The 15,602-nt window shown below is 36.6% G+C and overlaps 2 protein-coding genes and 1 long non-coding RNA gene across 4 annotated transcripts; all 3 read right to left on the bottom strand.

Moving 5' to 3' along the window:
* Window positions 1–1,236: 1,236 nt before the first annotated feature.
* Window positions 1,237–3,486, bottom strand: LOC109181398 (zinc finger AN1 and C2H2 domain-containing stress-associated protein 16-like). The gene is made up of 3 exons (XM_019331148.1): window positions 3,355–3,486; window positions 3,160–3,261; window positions 1,237–2,252 (listed from the first exon to the last, which is right to left on the bottom strand). The coding sequence occupies exons 2-3, from the start codon at window positions 3,256–3,258 to the stop codon at window positions 1,479–1,481; spliced, it is 873 nt and encodes a 290-aa protein (XP_019186693.1). The 5' UTR covers window positions 3,259–3,261; window positions 3,355–3,486; the 3' UTR covers window positions 1,237–1,478.
* A 1,593-nt stretch (window positions 3,487–5,079) lies between these two features.
* LOC109181392 (beta-glucosidase BoGH3B-like) lies at window positions 5,080–9,111 on the bottom strand. 2 transcript variants are annotated; one of them, XM_019331142.1, is made up of 10 exons: window positions 8,993–9,111; window positions 8,502–8,740; window positions 7,971–8,175; window positions 7,786–7,876; window positions 7,551–7,693; window positions 6,904–7,147; window positions 6,721–6,825; window positions 6,396–6,578; window positions 6,096–6,297; window positions 5,080–5,919 (listed from the first exon to the last, which is right to left on the bottom strand). In XM_019331142.1, exons 2-10 carry the CDS (start codon window positions 8,719–8,721, stop codon window positions 5,438–5,440), a joined length of 1,875 nt encoding a protein of 624 aa, XP_019186687.1. In that variant the 5' UTR covers window positions 8,722–8,740; window positions 8,993–9,111; the 3' UTR covers window positions 5,080–5,437. The 2 variants fall into 2 exon arrangements, with proteins under 2 accessions (XP_019186687.1, XP_019186688.1); XM_019331143.1 differs by having other exon boundaries at window positions 8,502–8,734.
* A 1,993-nt stretch (window positions 9,112–11,104) lies between these two features.
* On the bottom strand, window positions 11,105–15,508 carry LOC109181400. The gene is made up of 4 exons (XR_002054188.1): window positions 14,698–15,508; window positions 14,424–14,477; window positions 14,098–14,265; window positions 11,105–11,453 (listed from the first exon to the last, which is right to left on the bottom strand). It is a non-coding gene; the product is annotated as an uncharacterized LOC109181400 (long non-coding RNA).
* Window positions 15,509–15,602: the final 94 nt, after the last annotated feature.

The raw sequence follows: 15,602 nt of genomic DNA, 5'->3' as shown, positions 1-15,602 counted from the left end.
TGGAAATAATGGACTTATAAATAATTGATTGCTTATCATTTATCTAACATCAGTCATCAATATCTTCATAGTTACTCAAAGGAAGGACTTTGTAGTTATAACAAGAAGCCAATAAAAATCATAATTAATTTTGACTATCGAAAAATTTGTTTAATTTTTTTAGATCAATTTTAACTCACTCAAAAACCACTTGAGTGGCTTATTAAAGGATGTAAGCGGGCCAAACTATTCTTGAGCTATTCAAGTTTGATTCAACGAATGTTCAAACTTGGTTTGGTTATTGTCGAGTCAAACTCATGCTTAATAGTTCATGTAATTATTAAATTAAATTTGTGCATTTAATATGAAGGTTGCAAAAATCTAGGCATTTTTCGGACGTCCGGGGGCGCTTAGACGCCTGCTTTTTTAAATATTATAATTATTTTATTTTATTTTTAATTTTTTTTTTTAAATTTGAAGACTTAATAATTATAAACTATTTAATACTAAAATATTAAATATTAATTAACCTAAAGAACATCTAGAATTGTAAATTGTATAAAGATTTAAAAAATCAAAACATAATAATTCTATAAAGTCACAACTCACAAAGTATCAATATTAGAGTAGCTAATTTCATTTTTTTAAATACATTTTTTTTTTTTGGATTTGTGATCGATTTAAATGATTTAGGGCTATTTCGCTCAAAAAGACGTCGTTTTGAATAAAATAATCCATTAAAAAAAACGGAACAATAGCTAATCAACCACCTAACACACCAATTACAGTGAAAATCTAGATCGGCCGGCCGGCACCTAGTGCTTAATTTTCAACTCGAACAACTCACAAGACTAATATATGGTTATCACCAGCGAACCACATTGTGTTTATATGGTACCTTTGCGGCTCTCGGAAGGTCACTGGTAAACAGATACTACCTTATAATAGAGTTAATAGTACTAAAAAAAAAAGTTACCACCAAGATGTAATATTGAATTTTAATATGATATTTGGTTGTAAAATATTTTGTATAAAAAATATAAAAGAAATATTGGCTATTCGAGTCAAGCTTGAATTCAAAATAAATAAATAAATAAATAAATAGAGCTTAATCAAATTTGAGCTGAGCTTGAGCATCAAATTTTGACTATTCAAACTCGTCTCGACACGGTTACACCCTATTTATTTGCCCTATTCAAACTCGTCTCGACACGGTTACACCCTATTTATTTGCCCTATATAGTCAAGGCTCAAGATCAACCAATATATGATCTTTCACCATGTAAGCATGTAGATTTCCAGAAGCCAGTAGATGTCTGTTTATATTAAGAGAGACCATAATAGCTACTTAAGTGAACACACAAAAACTGAAAACAAATGGGCACATATATAAAGAAAAGACCCCTCAAAAATTGAACAAATGTGTAGTTGTGTCAAAAAAACAAATGTTGAAAATATGACATTTTGGATTTTGTATCATGTTATGAACTTCGAGTTCTCTATACGCTTGTGAAGTTCCTGTGCTCCCTTTCGACATGTTCCACGAGGGAAACTGGGTCGTGAAAGCCTTTACTGCATCTCGGGCAGATGTCAACTGCCAAATTCGTAACGCTCTTCCTTTCGTGGACGTTCTGCACATGATCCACGAGGTCCACAACCGAGGAGAATCGCGTGTTGCACTGTGGGCATTGTTCTACATTTCCACTCGCATTCCCAGCTTGTCTTGTGGCCCTGCTGTTAAGGCTGCCCCGGTCTTTTCCTTTCTGCAGTGCTTGATTGAACTCGGTGCTCAGTTTTGCCATTCCGGCTCCAGCTTTTGCCCGAACAGAAGATGTTGCCCCGAGGAAAGTGGCGGTCCAGCTCGAGGAAGAAGTAGCGGGAGCATGCTTCGTCTCGTCCTTTCTACTCTTACTCAAATAACCCATGAATGGGAAAGACGTTTCGGGTTTCCTAGGTCCAGGACATTTGTGATCGGGTCCAAACCGGTGCTTCAAACAGTGATCTAGATTACACTCTCGACACTTAATTGTGTTTGAGAATGTCAGGAGTTCTTTGCAACCAGGCACAGGACACTTCCTCTTCTTCGTGGATGTTTCATAGTTTGACGGATCACAATCAATGTTCACATGCGACTCCCAGGTCACATTCGGGTCTTCATCGGGAATTAAGTGAACACCTTTAGCACATAGTGGACAGACAACTACCGTAACATCGTTTTTATTGGCCTTTGGACAGTGATGCCTCAAGTAGCTTCGATGCTCTAGACAAAAGACCTGTCAGATACGAGAGTTAGGTCTCTAGAAAAAAAAAAAATTGATAAAAACAAAAGCAAAAACCAAGATCAACAACAAAAACTTATTTTATGTGAAGCTATCTAAAACATAAAATGAATCCTGGAAATACAAAGTCTGCAAAGCAAAAACTCAAAACTTATTTCGTTTAGGGGGAAGCAGTCTACATAATCTATGCGCTAGATAAACATTGATCCCTTCAGCACAATGAGAAGTGAAGTCACAGTTTTCGAGGGAGGTTGGGGGTCGGGTCTTCCCTCTTGAGACAATCGAACTGCCCTATATAAGCGTTGTTTCTATTAATTCATGTAATTTACTAATTCATCACCCCAACCAAGTTGGTATGGGATTTATTGGCCTTCTTCGTTTGAGCTAGTCAGCTATAACAATCTAGGTTACAGGGTTTAACCGGTGCACACCCTAGGTGGCTACGGGGTTCCCTCATCACTCAAAAAAAACAAGTGAAGATTTCTATCAACATTATGCTTAAACAAATTCTACAATCACTGCCACATTTAAGTTATTCATCTAAGTTAAAAATTTCCCAAGATTTTCTACCATCTTTTTTTTCTGATTTTTTCTTCTTCCAGGATTGGGAACAGTTCTCTCAATGCCCAGTTAGAGAGTAAAGATTGCCATTAAGGCATTAACCTGTTCTTTAACCTCACCTCATACAAAACCAGAGCTAAACACTATTCCCTTCTAATCTTCACAAACAAATGTATGGAGTAAATAAATTCTTAAATAGCCGAAGACCCAATACTTAAAACAACAAGATGATTAAATCCCAGTACAAATTATTCAAAAAAAATTCAAATATAACCAGGAAAGGTGATTCTGAGTGCATTTCATATGGACACAATGGGAGAGATGGAGGTATGTAAGGTACCTTCTGACAGCAATCGCAGGTGAACGGCAGGAAATCAATCTGCCGGCAATCGTCGACGGAGCAGTGCTTTCCCAGGTTTGGAAGTGCCGGCGTCCCCATTACCTGTAAACACGTAAATCAGTGCGAGGAAGAAGAAAAAAAAAAAAAAATCAAATCTTGGGAATATTTCTGTGAACCCGATAATGTGGATTCCACCTTGAAGTAGAGAGAAGAGTCTGAGAATTGAGATAGATCAGAGAAATTGCGCGTTCGACGACTTCTACTCTGAAAATTCAGCCTGCACAGTAGACCCAGTAGTAATTTGACGTTTTCTTTTTTCTTGACGGTATGAATTACGTCAACGGAGGTTTAGAATCTTCGACTGCATCGAAATCTTCACATATCGGATGGTTAGATATAAATATAATTTATGGAAATCAGAATCGGAAGGAGAATAAAATATAATTTGTGATGTAAATAATAAATTTTTAGTAACATTATTTTTAGAGTTAATACCTAAAATAGTCCCTTGACTATGTCGTAATTACCAATTTGGTCCTCGACTATCATTCTTATCCAATTAAGTCCTCAACTATATAATTTTTACCCAATTTAGTCCTTTGTCAATTTGACTGTTTGTTGACTGTCAAAAGTGGAAATAAAATTGTAATTTTACAAGTTTTCTCCTTCCTCCGCATTTAGCAGCGCTAAACCATGTAGAAATAAGCTCCGGTTGGGTTCTAAACCTGTCAGTATCTAAGTAGTGGTTGTGCATCGGATAGCCCATGAATTTGATTTTCAACGATTTTTTGACGATCGAAATCTGATCCCAGTGTATTGCTGCATGGTTTGGCGCTGCTAAATGGAGAGGAAGGAGAAATCTTGTAAAATTATAATTTTATCCCGACTTTTGATAGTCAACAAACAGTCAAATTAATACAGAGGACTAAATTGGATAAGAATTGTATAGTTGAGGACTAAATTGGGTAAGAATTGTATAGTTGAGGACTTAATTTAGTAAAAGTTACATAGTTGAGGACTTAATTGGGTAAGAATGGTAGTTGAGGACCAAATTGGTAATTATGGCATAGTCGAGGGACCATTTTAGGTATTAACTCTTATTTTTATGTTGTTGTTATGTTTTATTTATTTTAATTTTTAATTAATCTATATCTATATTTAATAATAGTCTTGTTTTAATCATCTTGATGAGATTTTTCAATTGATATAATTTATTTATAATAATATAACATTTATGTTTAAGTATTTAATAAAAATATATAAATACATAAAAGCAAAATAAATTATGTAAAAAATGAATTAACAAATTAAAGCAGGGGCAAAATAGAAATTAAAAAGTTGTCCAGAAAATGGCTTGAATGAATAGTGTCGCGTCATTGGAGTCCCATTATTTGTAGATTTGGTGATTTGCTATCTCTTTGGAGATGACCTTAGTAATGATATGAGTTTTTGTGAAAGTATTTTGCATGTTTGGTAATATGTTGCAATTAAAATGATTACGAATATTGATATTTGGTTATATATGATCCTATGGGAATAAAGGTTTTTTTTTTTTTTTTTTTAATAAAAAAAGCAAGACAATTGATCCTAATATAATGATATCTAATCTTTTTTTTTTTTAAGTTACTGGCTCTATTACATTATAGCATAATCTTCCAAATGGAAGTCCAACCCGGGTACCATTGGACCACATAGTCCTGGTATAATGATATCTAATCTAAAGCATCAATATGAACAAAAAATCAAAACAAAAATCTAAAAGCACTAATCTAAACTTAAAAATCATATTACCAATAACATACAATGATACCTTTTTTTTAAATTTTTAATTGAAGGAGTAATCAAATCTCATGCATTTTAAAACGTTATCAACCAAACACTAACTATAATTTTAATTCATATTCCTAATATAAATCCATGAACCAAACACACCCCGTCTTCCCATTATCAACCATAAAAAGTAATCCATGTTTCAGAAATAATAATAGCATATATGGTATAAAGGAGTGGAATCACAAATGGAGTCTGACATTACAGAATCAGTGTAACATCAGTGTAAGCGTGTAACAGTGATTTCTTTTTCTTTTTTTCGAGTGACGAGAAAAACCAGCAACTACAACTTAAGTGTGTCCACCAGTAAACCCCGCTTCTGTGTAATAGCAATGAATTCTTTATCAGCAGAAAAAAGAAATGTTAGACAATGAAGTGTAGTTTTCTGTGGTACATACTGTTCTCTTTCTGTTTTCTCTTTCCCCTCTCAATAAAACTGTAATCTCTTCTACTTTATAGCCTCAGTCTCAAGCCCAAATCCAAAAGGGAAGAGTGGGTCATAGTGTGAATCTCCAACATTCATGGGGAGCTGATCAACAGTCTTGAACCATGTCCTGGGAAGCTTGCCCGAGAACCCGTAATCGCCAAAAAGCACATCTGCAACGCCTTGGCCTTCTGTTCCCGGAAGCCAAGCAGCCACGAGGGCATCGATCCGAGGGAGGTATGGCTGAATCACAACAGGCCGCCCGGTGATGAGAACCACAACGCATTTCACATAGGCGCATACGTTTGTCAGAATGGTCGGTCCAGGCTCGGGGATCGTCAGGTTTAAGCTGTCCCCATAGCCCTCTGCATAGGTTGTCTCCCCCACAACCACGATGGCGTGTGAGAACTCATTCGACTTCACATATTCCATATCGGGGTTTTCTTTGAAAGCAACTTCGGTTTTTGGATCAACCGTGTTTCTTATAGCTGAGAGTATTGTAGTACCTGTCGTCCAATGTAAAGAATGAAAGATCCATCTATTAGTAGAGACCTTTGGTCTAGCTCTGATACCAAATTAAACATGTACTCCATCTCAACTAAAAGCCTAAGCTGGTAGTTGGATTGCACTAATGGTTAAATGTTCAACAAAATTAAGCTAATTCGAGATATCAAGAACTTACCTACAGTACTATTGCCAGGAACTCCTTGCCATGTTATTGTCCAGCCGCCATTTTGATTGCCAATATTGTCAGCATGAGTTCCTGCAACCAGGATTCTCGACGTTTTCTTTGGGAGTGGTAAAACCGGTTCATCTGCATTTGCTCCATTCTTCAGAAGAACAAGAGATTTTCGCACCGCTTCCCTTGCCAGCTCTCTATGCTCCTACACAAAAGTACGATTGCTAGCTATTACACATGCATAAGAGTTCAGTTATCTGTAATTCCCGAAAAACACAGAAGAAAGAAAACGAAAAATCTTACCTTACTCCCGAGATAGTTCACCATGCTATAATCAGCCAATGGGTTCTCAAAAAGGCCCATTACGAACTTCACTCTGAGAATTCTCTTAACTGCATCATCAATTCGGCTCATTGCCACGAAGTTATTCTTCACCAGAAACGTTAGCCCATCAATGAATTCTGTATAGTTGTTTGGAACCATAACCTGCAAAATTCAGCAAAAACAGTATAAATTCCCTTCATTCAACTAGTAAATTGTCGTTGAAACTTGAACTGACTGATAAATTAGGTTACTCTTCTGATTTGTGAAATAGTAAATTGGGATTTCGTTTGTATTTTTGACTGACCATATCGATTCCAGCATTGATAGAATGTAGAATGGAGTACGTGTAGTTCCCGTGCATGGTAGGTGTAAGCTTGTCAATACCCATATAATCCGAGATAACAAAACCCTGAAAATGTTAAAAATCCGAACTTTTAGTCCTCTTTGATTAGCAATCTAAGCTTTTAAAATGGGAAGTCGGGTTTACTCTGAAACGGAGTGTTTTCTTAAGAAACCCGGTGATCATTTCTTGATTAGCGTGCATTTTCACCCCGTTCCAGCTCGAGTAGGAGACCATGACAGTAGCCACGCCCTTGATAACTGAATTATAGTAGCCCGCCATGTGGATACTGAGGAGGCCATGCCAGTCAATCAACGTGTTGTTCTCGTTAATGCCCTTTATAGTGCCACCGTCGCCCACGTAATGCTTAGCACAAGCAGCAACCTTTTCTCTAAAGAAAGAAAACGAAGAAAAAACCAAAACACTTCTTTATTCAACATAGTATAATGCCAGTATGTTTGAAGCTATATACTTTGATAAGAATGATAAAGAAAGATATAATCGACGAAATTATTAAGAGGATATATGAAAATCGATTCTATATCTTTAAAGAATAAAACAATCATTGCGCATGCTACATGCTGCAAAAGACGGTCCTTTTCTGGATCATTATTTGCTGTCTTACCTTTTCCCCCTTTTTTGAACAGCAGAAAATAAGGTTTTGGTTTATGGGGTTAAAGTTAAGACCTTTCTCTCGATATGAGAAGCTTAGTCTAAAGCCCGAGATTATTTAAAACAAGTAATTACTCCGAGTTCATATAGCAAACAGAAGACAATAACTTTTACAAACTTACTTTCCAGCAACAAAGGGGACGCCCAGAGAATTTGGTGGTATCTCCCCTTGTAATCCCGGGATGATTTCAGTCATAGCCCTCACAATCTCGGGATCTTCGCTGTAACTCTCATAGCACCGGCCCCATCTAGGATCTCTACATACCTAATCAAGCCATTACGATTAAAGCATAACATCCAAGACATCTTATTTTTCATTTTTATTGTTTAGATTTAGGTCACATGAACTTATTTTACCGCAATGCAGGGTGAAAATACGTATTGAATCCCAGTAGCCCTGACTTCAAGAGCAGTTGCAGCGCCAATCCTCCTAACCAGTTGAGGATCCCTGAATGTTCAACAGACATGGCAATATAACTAACAAGAATTGATGAAAGCCGAACTAAAAGCCTAAAGCAAATCCAACTTAATATCAATCTTGCCTGGTTGCTCCAAGACCAACATTATGGGGGAAAATAGTAGCTTTATAAACATTGTTTTGGCCATGAACTGCATCAATCCCATAAATCATAGGAATCCCAAGCCGGGTCGCTAACGAGCCCTTCTGGAAATCATTCACCATGTCCACCCAGTCTTGAGCAGATGCCTTCTCCTTTGGAACACTCCCTCCTCCACTCAACACACTACCTGCTCCACAACTCACATGTTCTTAATGCAATCAAGAAATTGCAGTCATGGGGCAACCCCAATTGAAGCATGTGCTCCATCTCAACTAAAAGCTTAAGCTGATAGTTGGATTGCACATTAATGGCTATATGCTCAACAACCCCAACCAAGTTGGTCGAGCTATTGACTGGGTAACCACAAGGTTACAAGTTCCACTCCCGGGGGAAACAAATTCTTGATTTGAGCCCGTTAGCTATGGGCAACCTAGACTGGTTTACCTAGTCGGGTAGTGGGGTATGAAACATAGATATAAAGAGGAAAACATCAATTTTCACAAAAGTATACACCTATATAGTATTTCTTCATGACCTCAAAAGATGAAACTTGGCGTTCAATCTGAACCATTTGCCCAATTTTTTCCTCCAAGCTCATCCTGCCCATCAGGTCCTTGATCCTTCGACCTATTGGCTTTGTTGGATCTTTGTAGAGCATGTAATCTGCATTGGCTACAAACACACAACCACATACCACAACAATCCCAATCAAGAATCTCAGCTCTTTCCCCATTTTCCCTCTCCAACTGTACCTTCAAGAACAGAGTGGTCATGTTACATTAAAGTTCCAGACTTTCAGTTAATAACAACCTCAAAGAACATGGATGAAGAGCAAAGCAAATCAAGATTTGATTCAATCAAGCAATAGAGCAAAACCCAGAGACAATGTCACAAGTTCCAAGCTTTCAGAAATGGGTAGATGGAGATTCAAACAATATACAATGTGGGCAACTTAGAGAAGCTTACTGACTTAATCCAGAGAGAGAGAGAGAGAGAGAAATTACAGAGAAGGTAGCTGGAGTGAGGCTGGGCGGTTTGATCAGCTTCTGTTCACGGCTTCACGGATGGAAGAAATCTCAATTTAATGACTTCTAAGAAGACAACATTACAAAGTAGTGGTTGTAAGTTGTAACCAGTGGGTTGTGGACACTAAGGAAATGTCAATTCATTGTATTGTTGCCATATCTTGTTTTGTACAAACTACTATAGACTCTGTTACAAATTAATAGTATCTATTCATATATACTTATAATAATTTTTTTATGATTAGAAAAATCTGTAATTATGCGGGACTTATCCAAATGCCGGTGCGCATAAGGAAACTGCCTATTTTAGACATAATTCTCACATTGCCACAGTCAAAATTCAAACCTTAATCTCTTACTCCAAATACTGCCCACTAAACCATTGAGCTAAGTCCGTGCGAGTTAAAAAGAACTTGACTTGATATCATATATCGTTATCCTTTCATGACATATTCTTCTGATGTAATAATATTATAATAGTGAGATTCTTACATTTTGAATTAATTTATCAATTATTCTCATAATCACTATTTATACCATAGCATGTTACATGTTTTGAAGTTAATGTGATTGGAATTAGCAATGAAGCCAATGAATAGCCACGTGGGGGAGTACTATATATAATAAATATGGCAGGTCCAACATTTAAAGAAAAAAAAAAAAGAAAAAAAAAAAAAGCAAAATATTTGCCCATTCTTTCTTCTATGCCACACAGACACTAACACGTTATTTGCCTAATTGACATGTTTCCACATAATTCAAAGCTAAGATTAGGTTCATGAATTCTGATATAATTTCACGTGTATATGTCAACACCGCCCACTCATCTTTTTCACCATTTTTTGTCCTCTAATTCTTTACTTTTTTTTTTTTTAATTATTCACCAACCGCCACATGCCCATACAGTACAGTCCTATGTTAACCAGACAAAAATCTAACCTTAGAGCTACCAAACTCAATCCAATGTAGTAGTGTTACAAAAGTGGAGAGATTGTATTGGTGTATGTCTGTCAAGATAGTCAAAAAGGTAGTAAGCTTTTTTTCTTTCTTTTTTCTTTTAATACTTATAATAGGTGTGTAGATTGGATCATTTATGATTTTTTGACTTATAAGTCTTTGATCAACTCCTTTAAAGGAATCCGTTCATGGTGGGGGTTAATGTTATGTGAGTAGCTTGGCCTACATTCATGTAAGTGTATTGTTTTCTTTGTTAGGCAAAAGTCTAAACGGTCAAATTCATTGTAGTCTTGAATCGTTATGCATTTTATATGTGCTACTAACTACTACACAAGTAAAAAAGAAATACAATTATGTCTCCAATATCAATTACAATTGCACAAGTAATAAGCCTTTAATTCTGACATTCTTTGTTCCAACATTTGAAAAACACAAATAGGGTGTTTGGTAAATGGTTGTTAACTGATTAGGTTTGTGAGTTTAACTAGTTGATAGTATTAGCTGTGATGTAATTAATTAAATCGGGGTCCGAATTAATTAACCCGAATAAATGAATAAATGTAACAAGTATACGAGATAATATGGGTATGAATATCGGTACAAATATAGTCACGGGGACTAATATTGTATTAATTGAATATGTAACACTATTACAGAGGTATGAACGTGTAATAACAAGACAAGTAAGTGTTTAGGACACAAGATGCCTTGATTAAGACATCAAAGAGGGATTTTATAGCCTATGTCGCCATAACAACCCGGAAGACGCGGGGTGCCGCACTCTCGCCGCGCACCCGCTCCGTGCGGGGACCACGCCACTCAGCCGAGCTCGGGGCTCGAACAAGTAGCCGGCCGACCCCATAGAGGCCGAGCCCTGGGTGACCGACCCCACGGGGGGTGCGTGCTCCTCGTGGGTCGGTTCGCCCAGGATCCATTCGTAATTATTCCATCAAGCTGATTGTAGAAAAATGTTTGGTAAATTAATTGTTAGCTGATTACATACAAAATGACTTTCTCAAACAACTAATAGTGGTCAAATAAACTAAAATTGACTGATAGACTAACTATTTTACCAAACAGGACCAAAATAGGATGAAAGAGGCCCACAAAGTCCAAAATAGAGGAGATGGAACTGGACTCATGTTGTGAATGGCCAGCACAATTAAGGCCCAAGTTGTATTTTGAATGATTGTTCACATTTTGTTTTTTCCAAAACATGCAATGCGTTACAACCATGGCCTTAGCCAGCTTGCCTGTACTCTCTGCACAAATGCAGCATTCTGCACTGTGCCATGGAAATGTCACTCAATAAATCTTTCAGGTGGCTCCCCCATTTCAGTCATGACTTAAATACTTAAATTACTTACAAATGTGTTAATTATTGCTTATGTGTCTGTCTCACATGCACTATAAACAATAATGCATGAATGTTTCTTCCCCAACACCTCATTGCATAGGTTCTTCGTAATGTGATTTACCTCTCCTGTATAGTTTACAAGTTAATACACAGAATCAGGGTTAACCTAGTTTACATATTCGGATAATAACTGCAGATTTTCTCGTCACCCAAAAATAATGCATGTATGTAGCTTATGGAAACTGGAAAGACAATTGTGCTGAAGTTCTCTCATTCCTAAGAGACAAGTGAATAGTTAATCACTAGGGACAAAACTGGGAAATTTTCAAGAAGATGAATGGGAAAATGAAATATATGGTCAGAGGGAACTAGACAAACATGTGATACCACCAAGGACAGATTGGTAAAGCCAAACTAGGTAGTAGGTATATATATGTATATAAAATTTCCAACTTTTTCAAAAATGGACTGCCTTGTAAATAGTAGACTATATATATGTGTGTGTATCAGTATATAGTCATCTAATTACTTTGTGTATAATCTAGCTTAGCTTTCAACTATGTTTGGTACCTAAAAAGACCCAACCACCTTAAATTGATAAGCAATGTGGACAAGGAAAAGAGAGTCGAGAAATTATGGGTTGCAGAAGATCCAATGCAACAAAAGTAACCCTACCTAGCAAATATTTAATAAGGATGTCACATCAAAATTCAAAATCATCTCATTTCATTAAGAGTAAATATCCAAAATGGTCCCTCGACTATAACTAAATTCACAAATTAGTCCTCAACTTTTAATTTCAACCAATTAAGTCCTTAATTTTGTAATTTTGACACGATTTGGTCCTCCATCTATTTGACCGTTTGTTGACCGTGATCAACGATCTCCAGAAGAACCTTCAGCTCTTGTCGAAGCACGTGGAGACCTCCAGGATGACGTTGCACCGGTTCGAAAACACGTCGTCTTCTTCGCTCTGGTACGAACTCAACTACATGAATCCAAAGGGAGGATGAAGAAAGACGATCGGATTTGATAGATTGCTTTCGGCAGTGGATTCGAATGTAACAGAGCGGTCTGAAAATGCAACCGGAAGCTTAAAAAACCAACGATGGACCATAAAATTACATATATATCCTCAAAAATCACAGTCAACAAACGGTCAAATAGACAAAGGACCAAATTGTGTTAAAATTACAAAGTTAAGGACTTAATTGGTTGAAATTAAAAGTCGAGGACCAATTTGTAAATTTAGCTATAATCAAGGGACCATTTTGAGTATTTACTCTTTCATTAATTATAAAAACAAATAGTGAAACACAGTGTGTTTGTAAACATCTTGTAACAATGAAACATATGATATATAGCACTAATACACTATTGGTGCATCAAATGATGTTACATTAGGATCATCTTAACCATAGAAGCAAACACTAGTGAAAGCATATGATGTATAACACTCAGAGTAACCACAATGGTTAAACTCAATTTTGAATTTTTATCTCGTTAATGTGCCAAGCAGGAGAAAGAAAAGTACCAAAAAAAAAAAAGTCACAATGACGGTAAACTAATGGCCACCCTAATGTGCTAAACGCCCACCAACTGTGTCTTATTATTATTATTATTTAAAAAAAATCACAATTATAGTATAACTTACTTTTTTTTAGTCTCTCTCTGCTATCTTATATTTTCTCTCACTCACATCATAAAAACACTGACAAAAAATTCATTTTTTACCACCATTGAAGATGCTCTTATACATTAAGCATGTCAAAATCACACAATTTCATTAATCACAGAAGCAATGTTTTATTAGATTTAGTAACCCTCTTTTGTATCCCTAGTTATATATTTTGGGCCATGTATCATTTAAACTTTCTCATAAACAATTTGTACTGTGTCTTTTCATCAAATGCTCATTGCTTTTGTCCACCACTAATAACATAATTTTTACTCAATCTCATTTGTTCACTCTCTTTTTACTTTTCATGACTCAAACCCCCTCCTTAGTCCTTCCTACTTATACTTCCATTCCCTACTCCAAGAGGGTAAGAGCAAAGATAACCATCCAGAAGCAATATATTCTACTTTCTTGGGTGTAATATGGGGAAGTTAATGGCACTAGAGAAGATGGGGAACGAGCTGCCACCGCTAGTGGAGGCGCCGCCCATGTTGGTGGTGCAGCAGCAGCAGCCACCAGCTCCGACGACCCACTCCACACACTCGTCCATTGAAACACTGCTTGTTGTGTTGGCCGTCATCACCCTGCTTGGAGTCATTGCCGGGGTCATCGCCCGCCTCTGCGGCGGCCGCCACTTTGGTGGCTCCGGGGAACATGACATAGAAGGGTGGGTTGAGAGGAGGTGCCGGAGCTGCATTGACGGCGGTATTCCTCCACCGCCGCCGCAAGAAGAACCCAAACCACCGGCTCCAGAAGAAGCAAAGAAATAAAGGCAACATATTTACCACCTTTTTTGCAACATAGGAGTGACCAAATTTTAGAGAAGCTGTCTATAGTAAGATTTTCTTTTCTTTTCTTTTTTTGTTTTTCCTTTTTTTTTTTTTTCTTGATGAATATTTATTATATTTTGCTTGTACTGTTCTGACTGGTAGGTGGTGATTGATGATATAAAATCTTGTTTTTCTTCCTCCGCATATCAATTATTTCTCCCTATATTTTCCAGCATTTTTTACTTAAATAATTAATGAAGAATGATTTAAAAAATTCAAAAAAAAAAAAGGGAGAGAGAGAGAGAGAGAGTGAATAACATACCATCATAGTCTCATAGATTGCTAGCTGGAAGTAGTGTATAGCACCTTTTCTTTCACAGGAACCGTTGTAGAAAACAAAAGCTTTTTCAATTTTGTTTTTCCTTTCCGCCACATTAGCGTAAATTAGTACAAGGCTTTTGACCAAACGTTTGTCCCACCGACCCCACACCTATAAAATAGCATTAGTGGATCATAGAACAAACAGGATTACAGGAACAACCTTAAACAAAGAGGTTTTTTTTTTTTGACAATTTCATCTATAATTTTTTCACTGAGGTTGAATTTTTTACCACTTTTAGTTCAGCAAAGTTTTTGACCAGACATTACCTGAAACCACAAAGGAGCATGCGTACCATGTATACGTCTTTGGCAGGAAGATTGCTGAAAATATTAATAGTATGAAATTCAAAATCGAATAACTAATAGTGAAAATATAATTGACTACAAAATTGAAGGATAGAAGAAAAAAAAAATCCTACCACAAATGCATGTCATTTCATAGTTTCAAGTGTTAGAAGTTACAATACGAACTCTGAACTATTAGACAGTAATCACCCATAACATGAAGAAAAAAAAAAAATGCAGCATAAAGATTCCTCACCCTGTTCAAGTTTCACAGTTCATGATTTCGCCTCCCTGTTTGTGGTGCTCAGTAGGCTGGAAAAGTGCAGTGTGGGCTCGAGAAGAGGCTGTCCCAACTTCAATGGAGAGTTGGTAATCACCATTTCAATTCAAAGCTGCTCCTCATGAATCTTGTAGTCAGTCTTCTTTGGCATTCTGACCAATTGTGAAGTCAGGCAGAAGCCTGTCAAAGCTGCTAAGCAAGCACTCATGAAACCTAGTTATGGTCTCAACTCCATCATGCTATGCCATGATATTACCACATTCCATATGGGAAATAATTTAAAATTTTACATATCTTAACTGATCAGGCTTTGCTTTCTCGATGACCTGATACCAACTTCACCATAGTGATTTAATATAATACCATGACTTAAAGAGAAATACTGTTAAAGCCAAGGGAAGCTTGCTTAAATTTTTATTGACAAAGTTGAATTCCACAACAAGGAATGCTAAAGGAGGCATAAATGCATAATAGAATAGATTTTTAGAAGGCTTGTGACAGTATGGTAAAGAAGAAGATAAGGTTCAGATTTCCAACCATATATGAAAACTGTCACAGAAACTGGTGACCACAAGGCATCCCATTCTTGAAGACATTTTGTGAAATGCTTTGCACAATTACATGGAATGCTTCAGTATATAACACAGAGCAAAGGGAGGGTAAGCCCCCACACAAACCAGTTTCTTTCAGAATTATATGAGCAAAATTACCTGTTAGTAATGCATATAAAAAAAACCACCAAGAATTAACCAATTCTCAGCAGAATGAAGTTGTAACAGTAAAGAGAGTGATACTGAACGCACCCAAAATAAGAGATAGTTTACTCAGAAAAAGGAATGAAGAAAATCAGGCAAATCAGAACACATTAGGAAAGGTTTAAC

This window comes from Ipomoea nil, unplaced genomic scaffold (assembly GCF_001879475.1).
Source record: "Ipomoea nil cultivar Tokyo-kokei standard unplaced genomic scaffold, Asagao_1.1 scaffold1043, whole genome shotgun sequence".
Classification (NCBI taxonomy): domain Eukaryota; kingdom Viridiplantae; phylum Streptophyta; class Magnoliopsida; order Solanales; family Convolvulaceae; genus Ipomoea; species Ipomoea nil.
This window is presented reverse-complemented; position numbering and strand designations above follow the sequence as displayed.

What these genes read in the sequence shown, in the direction of transcription:
- LOC109181398 (XM_019331148.1), bottom strand. Translation starts at nt 3,258, where the DNA reads ATGGGGACGCCGGCACTTCCAAACCTGGGAAAGCACTGCTCCGTCGAC. An exon ending in CCTGCGATTGCTGTCAGAAG is followed by an intron (nt 2,253 to 3,159) that starts GTACCTTACATA and finishes CGTATCTGACAG; the next exon opens with GTCTTTTGTCTAGAGCATCG.
- LOC109181392 (XM_019331142.1), bottom strand. Translation starts at nt 8,721, where the DNA reads ATGGGGAAAGAGCTGAGATTCTTGATTGGGATTGTTGTGGTATGTGGT. An exon ending in TATTTTCACCCTGCATTGCG is followed by an intron (nt 7,694 to 7,785) that starts GTAAAATAAGTT and finishes TGGCTTGATTAG; the next exon opens with GTATGTAGAGATCCTAGATG. An exon ending in TCCTGGCAATAGTACTGTAG is followed by an intron (nt 5,920 to 6,095) that starts GTAAGTTCTTGA and finishes ATTGGACGACAG; the next exon opens with GTACTACAATACTCTCAGCT.